This window comes from Bidens hawaiensis, unplaced genomic scaffold, assembly GCF_021521415.1.
Source record: "Bidens hawaiensis isolate Kalapana, Puna unplaced genomic scaffold, B.hawaiensis_p1.1 tig00002123_1, whole genome shotgun sequence".
NCBI lineage: Eukaryota > Viridiplantae > Streptophyta > Magnoliopsida > Asterales > Asteraceae > Bidens > Bidens hawaiensis.
This window is the reverse complement of record NW_027491112.1, coordinates 2999788-3008158: the sequence shown is the minus strand read 5'-3', so window position 1 is coordinate 3008158 and position 8371 is coordinate 2999788. Positions and strand designations below refer to the sequence as shown.

At 29.4% G+C, this 8371-nt stretch overlaps 1 protein-coding gene across 1 annotated transcript; it reads right to left on the bottom strand.

Moving 5' to 3' along the window:
• Window positions 1-414: 414 nt before the first annotated feature.
• LOC143605798 (uncharacterized) lies at window positions 415-3065 on the bottom strand. Its single transcript, XM_077081783.1, has 5 exons — window positions 2964-3065; window positions 2716-2875; window positions 2290-2495; window positions 2112-2199; window positions 415-1257 (listed from the first exon to the last, which is right to left on the bottom strand). Exons 1-5 carry the CDS (start codon window positions 2970-2972, stop codon window positions 575-577), a joined length of 1146 nt encoding a protein of 381 aa, XP_076937898.1. The 5' UTR covers window positions 2973-3065; the 3' UTR covers window positions 415-574.
• Window positions 3066-8371: the final 5306 nt, after the last annotated feature.

Here is an 8371-nt window from a genome sequence, read left to right as displayed (position 1 = left end):
TTATATAAGCCAAATTAAAAAGGTTTCATTATTGAAGAGAGACAAATGCAAAATAATACAAACAAATCATGAAAAATTAAAAATAAACGTTATCGCTTTGCCTTAAAGTTATTCCATTATGAATTCACACGAAGATATATGGATGTCCAAACTATCCAGGCAAGACTTTCGAAGATGAAAATGTCATATATTTCGGCCTACATGATATGGTCACAAAATCAATTATGGAGAATATCACATCTTGATACAAAGTATATTTAAACGGTGTACTTGATTTATTTATTTATTTTTCTATAGTTAACTTTCTATTACACGAGTATTTATATCATTTTACTCATTTACTAAATACACTACAAATATTTGAATTCAAGTCATTTTACTCATTTATTCTTTTACCATTACTTAAAGTTCCAAAACCGTTATTGTATTTTGACAAACACTTGCAAAATTCTCTTAATAATACGCATAATAATATATATACAATTCATATCATACTCATGATCTACATACTTTGTTGCATTACATGCTTATTACCCCCTACTACCTTGATATAATTTGTCGATCACATCACAAATCACATGATTGAACACGCATTAGGATTTTCCGCACTAAATAAGTCAGCATTTGAAGCACTGGGACCGTGAAGAGACATCGGTGATGGTGGAGGCAGAGGTCGACGCGGATAATCCATTACATACCCATGATTAGCATAACCTTCATTTCCATACCCGTGATTTGAAAACCCCAAAGCACCATAATCTTGATTATAATAACTTTGATTATACACGGGCATTGTGTATATATAAGGGTTATGTCTGTAATATTCAAATTTATTTATCACATCCGCATTTTGTCCCTCATTGGTACCACCACCACCACCACCAGCACCGTCTGTTTTTCCCTCATCATTTGACTTCTTTTTCTCACTCTCAATGGTTGCGTCCTTTGACTCATCATTTTTCTTTTTCTCTTCTCCACCGTTGTCTACTGATTTTCCTGTATCATTTTTCTTTTTATCATCGTCATTATTATCGCCGCCTTTCTTACTTTTACCATCACCTTCTTCAACCTTCTTTGCAATGGCTTTCTCGCCATCCTTGGGTTCTTCTTTTTTACCCTTCTCTTCTTCTTTTGGAGGGACGATATCGACATTTCGCTTCAATTTGTCTTTTAAATACGGTATAAGTTCTTTCACATTCATGGTTCCTTTCACCGTGACCAAGTTCTTGTTAGCATCTGGTTTAACTGTTTCCACCCCTGTCCACAATAAACAAAACATACAAGATTGAAGTAAATAACCATTAATGCATACAACTAATAGTCTTTATACTTTGTTGGTTAAAAATTCAAACTATTAGGGTTGTTTGGCAATCTTGTGCCAAATCACTAAAAGATCTACCTAATTAAGAAGTAGTATCTAAATCATTCAATATATCTCTAAAACTTAACTATTAAGAAGCTTCATGAACTATTAGGGGCTGTTTGTTTACATCTGAATGGAACCATTCAGATGTAAACATCTAATTCATTCAGAATTCAGACTGTTTGATTCCAAACAGAAAAACATCTGAACGGTTAAAATGAGGTCTGAATCATTCAGACTTATTGTTGTTATTGAATGGGACATAGGTTCATTCAGATCTGAATGAACCAAACAGCCCCTTAAGAGGTTTCTTTTTAATGAACCAAACGCACTCTACTTCTGACCGATTCAGGGATAGCCTGTTAATGAAATCATTAAGAGGTTATCAAACAACCCGTTAACCTCTTACAAGAAAGAACACCATGCATATAATGATAAATATTCATATGCATTGATATGATAAAGATGTTTTGGTATACTAGAATTTAAGTATACTACCTAATACATCATGGAATAACTTTTAGTAATTTAGAGTTATATATTTTGATTAAACATAATATATATTAAATTATTAAACAAGAATATATGGAGAGGTTTGAGTGGTTAGTAACATATTGGACGTATGTATCCATCTAAATCAAATTTTTGTACTTTAGCTTTGATAATGTAATTTTAATGTAAATCTTTTCATAATTATATAGAATGATAATTATTTAATAATTTAATGGGAATTACATAATCAACTCACCATCAATCTTTGAGATGATTCGTTTAATTTTATGTGCACAGCCATCACAATGTAATGGAATCTTCAACACCACAGTAGTCGACTGAGGCTAAATAATCACCATGGAAATAAATAAAATTAAATTAAATAAATAAAAACATAAAAATTGTAATAAAATGAACTAAATAATGCATGGTACCTCTTTGGGTTTATCATTAGATTTTGCCTCCGGTGGCTTCTCATCATCTTTCTTCACACCTTCATCTTCCTTTTTGGGTTTGGGAGATATAATTTCGACCTTCTTCTTCGTCTTGAACTCGACTCGCTCCTTGATATGAACCGGATCTACCTTCCCGGTTATTGTCAACTTGTTGTTGACAGAGTCGGCTTTTACAGTTTTCACACCTACACATAGAGATGATGGTTATTTTATGACTTGTAATTTATTGAAAAAGTTAAAAAGGTGTTTCGGATTGTTTTATATGTGAGGAATAAGTTGATAAGTTACAATATTGTATCTTATAACTTTATCCAAAAAATAAGTTATATGGAGGTAAAAATAAAGAATAAGGAATCCCAAACACCCCCTTAATGTTTGATACTCGGTTTGATCCATATTTACTACCTTCAATATATTGAATAGATTTCTTGATCTTGTTAGCACATCCAGCACAATGCAAGTCAAGCTTTAGAACAATAGTGATCGGCCCCTCGTCAACTTTCTTCGTGTTATCAGTATCAACGATCTTCTTTTCGTCGCCTTCTTTTTTTAGGTCGACGTCTTTCTGTAATAAAGTTTGAAGCAAGTAAACATTAAAAAAAAACAATAAGAAAAGACTAAAAACAAAGGGAATGGAGTGGATGGAAACTAACCTCACCCATTTGAGTTGAGTGCTTGATAATAATTTTTGAGGGTAGAGAAAATTGGAACTAAAAACTTGGGGGATTTTAGGCAAATGTAGACATTTATAGGGGAGTTGGATGTGGGTTGTGGGAGTCCTAACCTCACCCAACTTGGCACCTTGTGAAAGTTCTATCCTATGCACATAACACATATAATATGATATATTAATAATCACTTAATATAGATTCCCTAAATAATATAAAAGCTATGAAACATGCCTAATGGTTTAAACTTGTGTATATATAGTACGTATATACTTTAACAGATCTATAATCTATATTATATAATAAATAGGGCAAATGCCATAAAAAACCAAGATACTTACTGTTTTTTCTCATAAAAGTTCCTCAACAATTTTTTGCACGTTAAAGTCCCTGCACATGTTAAATTTGAACAAAGAAGTGACGTAACTTTAAAAAACAATGAAATTAATTTTTTCCTTATGTATTTGATTTTTCCTCAAGCATGTGAATATATAATTTCTTCCAACGCTATAGTTAACGTTATACATGTATATAATTACAGAGAATTGAACAACTCCACCTAATTTTCTGATCCATCTAGCAAAATTGCTACATCTAACACTCAAAATCCGTGTCTAGCAGATAATAATAACCATGTCAAAGATGAATATGTGTGATAAATTTAAGCCAACATACTTACTATTAGTTAGCTGAAATAGTACTAAATAATTTAAACAAATTTGAACGTAAAAACATATAATAAGATTGTTTAAGTTGTCTTATACATTTTTAATCGTGGTTAATTAAAAAGTATTTGTGAACATAAAAATGTTTTTTTTGCTATATCTTCCCAAGAATCCATTATATAAGGAACGCGTCTTACTCACGTAGTATAAAGTTTAGGGAAAAAAACATGTAAAGCTTCAAAAAACTCAGTTTAATGTTGTTTTTAAAAGTTACGTCACTTCTTTGTTCAAATTTAACATGTGCATGGACTTTAACGTGCAAAAAGTTGTTGAGGGACTTTTGTGCGAAAAAACAGAAAGTATGTTGGTTTTTTATGATATTTTCCCTAATAAATAATACTTACTAAGTGTCACATGTCATCACCAAATTCATCCTTACAAAAAATTTCCCTCCTCTCTCTCATATTAAATACCTTTACAATTCCATTTCTTATTAATAATCTTGTATTTCATTTTTTTCTACTTTTTAATCTTTCATTTTCTCTTTTTAATAATTATTTGCTATTGTCCATGGCTTTATAGCCTAGTGACATCTTGGTGGTGGGATAAGGCTTTGGGACCATAAGGTCCTGGGTTCGAATCCTACAAGGGGGTTTTCCCAAGATTTATTGGGTTTCCTCTTGAATTGGTGGTTAGGCATTATTGCCTAGTGGAGATGGATATGATCGCATGGTTCTGCTGGTGATACGATGATACTCCAGTGGTTCGTGAGTGATCCTAATTTGCCGTTCAAAAAAAATAATAATTATTATTTGCTATTAATAGTTTTGTGTTTTAATTTTTTTTACTTTTTACTTTTTCATTTTCTCTTTTTAATAATACTTTCTTGATTAAAACAATTAAATACCAACATAAATATGTTTTTTTGTTTTATATGAATATATTATATTAGTTGTTAATATTAGGTTTTTTTAAGTAACCAATTTTCATGTGGATATTGAATAATGATTCCAAAAATTAAGGTTTTAAATATATTATATTAATTAAGGTTTATAAGAAATGATATTATTAGATGAAGAGGCAAGATTAATTTTAAAATCAAATTTCAATAAACTTTAACTTATTAAATATATATGATTATTTGCTAAATTACAAGTTTTTTTCTTTCAAACCCTGAAAAGACAAATTCACTATTGATGTATTCTTAGTGTTTGTGTTAACTTAAACGAGCGGGTTTCTTTAGCCGGTTCAAATATCAAACATGGTTTAAGTCAAAACAGTTTATGATTAAAATGAGTTTTGATCCACGGGTTGGTTTAAAAAAGTAGACATTTACAACTTCTTTTTAGTTAACTATTTAATCAACCAATCATTTATGTTAAGTTCATAATCTTAAAAATCCATAAAAAGTATAAACACTAAACTATATATTTTGGTTTTTCAGGTGAATAAAATCACCTATCTTTGGAATACACATGTTAGACATTAGCACACTATTAATCATATGATAAATTAACTTTGTATATTATTCAATCATTGAAGATTTTAAAAGTATAGTTTTCTTTAGTGAGTGATTTATACTTGCACCGAAAAATGTGGTCGCTCAAGAAACTAGCAAGCGTTCGCTATTCATGTTCTATCAGTCATAAAATGATACGTTACAAGAAAGTATTAGTTCATGATGTTTTAAATAACCTTAAAATCTAAGGTTGTCAAGTTATAGATTAGTCCTAAAAGTCGATGTTGAAGTAATGTCGGTAAAAATATTAACTAGAAAATTGGTATATGCAATGAAACTAAACTATATGTGAAATTACAATAAGATAACCGTGTTATAGAAGCCGAAATCATATCCGAAAGTAATATTGGAACTCACATTTTTATTCTTGAAAAAAACTTATACCTTTAGATAAATGATTAATTTCAAAGTATAAATTTTCACTTTATTTTTATTTTGCATTAAAGGTTAATAAAAGCTTAGGTCAATTATTATAGATGGTTGGTTTGTTTTTGAGATAATTTATTTTAACTCATGATAGTTATGTGTTGCATTATTTAGAGTTATAAACAGAAACAATGTGAAACTACTATGTTTTTATATAGAAAATAAAGTTACAAATAAAACTACAAGTATTGTGTACAAAGAAATATTTAGAGATTTATGAATTTCTAACAACATTTTATTTTCATGTTGTGTAATGTGTAATTTATTCTACTATATAATATATCATTATATATTTTGAATATATTTTTTGTATTTTACATTGTGTTATTATTTAAATAAATTTAGTTATCCTAACCCGTGCGCTACACGGGTAACTAACATAGTCTATCTATATAATAAAAGAGTGGAAGCAACTATTTCCTCCTGCTTTTCATTAAACCTCTTTAAATTGTCACATGACATTTTGACATATTTTTTATTTTATCATTTTCATTAAAATACTTTTTATCAAATCTCATGGCATTTTGACATTTTTTTTTATTTTTCATTTTCATTAAGATATTTTTCATCAAATAACTTTAAATTGCCACATGACATTTTTTTATTTTTTCCTTTTCATTAAAATATTTTTCATCAAATCTCTTTAAATTGTCACATGACATTTTGATATTTTTTTTATTTTTCTTTTTCATTAAAATCAAAATTGAATTCACATATAGTGGGTTGTGTAAACAACCAAACTATGTCAAAGACAACTCCATTTCCATCATTCAGGCTAAAACCTAACAATTTCCATCGGCTGATGTTCTTAAGGTTTGGGATTTTTTCATTATAATTTTGTGTCATTATTGTTTTTTTTTTCAATTTGGATTAATACATTTATACATATACAGTAAGTGTGTAATGTTTATAGAAACAATGGGGACAATGCGGACATAGTAAACCCCAAGTCTTGGGTAATGTTCAAGTAATGATATGGTTCTTTGGAGTATAATGTTATGAAATGTAATAAGTCTTCAAGTGACAAAAAATATATATATCCAGACCTCTCGACCCCCTTTCATTGGAGATATAGAGCTCATCAAAGAGCTTACTGAACTTGCCATAGACCATTCTGTTTGCGTCTTTATTGTCTCAGTTATTATATATACTGTTATCTAATAAAGAGCGGTATGTACGGTTATTGTTTTGTGTTCGATTTATTTTGAAGCAATCAAGTCTTGGGTGATGTTTAAGTAATTTAATGTGTTTTGTATAAGAAAAAGGTAATTGTTTATTTGTGCATTTGCACCATCTGAATTCATGGTATATTTGTCCTGGTAAATGTTTATTGAAGAAATAAAAATAAAAAACAGTAAGTGTTTAGTAAAGACAACAAATATAGAATAAATATTGGCCCACAGCATCAATTTGAATGTAATTAGTTTTCATGTAACTTGCACATAACATGTTACATGTGACCTAATATTGTTCTTTTGTAAAATGTACTAACAAGACACATAGTTTTGAACCAAACATGTACGACGGTACAAGACGGGAATCAAACATATCATTATCTTTTGTGGTACACGTGATAAAGAGTATACCAAAAGATTTAAAACTTTAAATTAGTTGGCTAGCTACTGTGAGGTTAACAATTATATACCGAATATGTTTTCATATATGATGATGTCATGAGCAATCCTGTCAAACTATGTTCATGAACTAACTCCACTTTGTGAAACGGGTTAAGAGTGTGTTAGGTTAAGATCAACAAACGTCTACAAAAGAATGTAGCCTCACAAAAATTAAGAGAAGCTGATATTACTTTATTAAAATAATATTAAGATAACCTGACATTAGTTTAAGAAGATAAAATATAGTATTAAAGAAGACACAACAAGATATAGTATGCAAATACATAATGTATGTATGTATGTATGTATGAATGATGTTCTTGGTACATGAGATAAACATGTGGGGTTTTTTAATTTCCTGGCCCAAAATTGTAAAGGAGCTTTAACTAGTTCAGTCAAACCCGGAATAGGGAAGCAAGACATTATAATATTATTTGATTCAATTAATCAAATCTTTTTATAAGAAAATACTTGATTTACCTAACAGCCACCAAGAGGTTCTTGCAGTAGTATCAAGAAATGGGTTAAAGTTTTGTATTTTTAATGGTCGTAGGTTCAAATTTTGTGTTTGTCAATATTAAAGATGTAATTTAAAAGTAACGTAGTGTATGAGTTGTCATTAGTATATAAATTTGTTGTTAACAATGATGATACCAATGTCGATAATTTATTGAAAATTTCATCGAAAATTTGGTTACGGGTAAAATTTACCGATGGGTCACCTTCAACTATTTAGGATAATTATTTTATGATTTGTTGATGATGATGATGACGACGATGATGATGATGATGATAATAAAATTTAAACTCATAGACGGGTAGAATGCAAATGTAATAAGACTTGACCAATTAAATGGGTGATTAAATAGGTAATTAAAAGAGTAAATTATATGGATGTCCCATGTGGTTTGCAAAGTTTTCACGTATTTCCCTTATAGTATTAAAAATTTACATGCATACTCTCTAACGTTTACGTACTCTAGTGGGGTCCACTTGATTTTTCATTAATGATTGATATAATGCTAAATATATATGTTTCCCTTTTTCATTTTAATTAATATTTTAATAGTTATTGTTCCTTTCTAGTCGAGATTTGTATACTACTAACATTTCTATGTTTCGTAGGTTCCGGGATTTGATCGTGATTAAAAAGGGCGAAAAACAAGC

Excerpts from the sequence above, each read along its gene's own strand:
- LOC143605798 (XM_077081783.1), bottom strand. Across the intron at positions 2,200-2,289 it reads CTAATGATAAACCCAAAGAG|CCTCAGTCGACTACTGTGGT; the intron begins GTACCATGCATT and ends GTGATTATTTAG. Across the intron at positions 1,258-2,111 it reads AATCATCTCAAAGATTGATG|GGGTGGAAACAGTTAAACCA; the intron begins GTGAGTTGATTA and ends TATTGTGGACAG.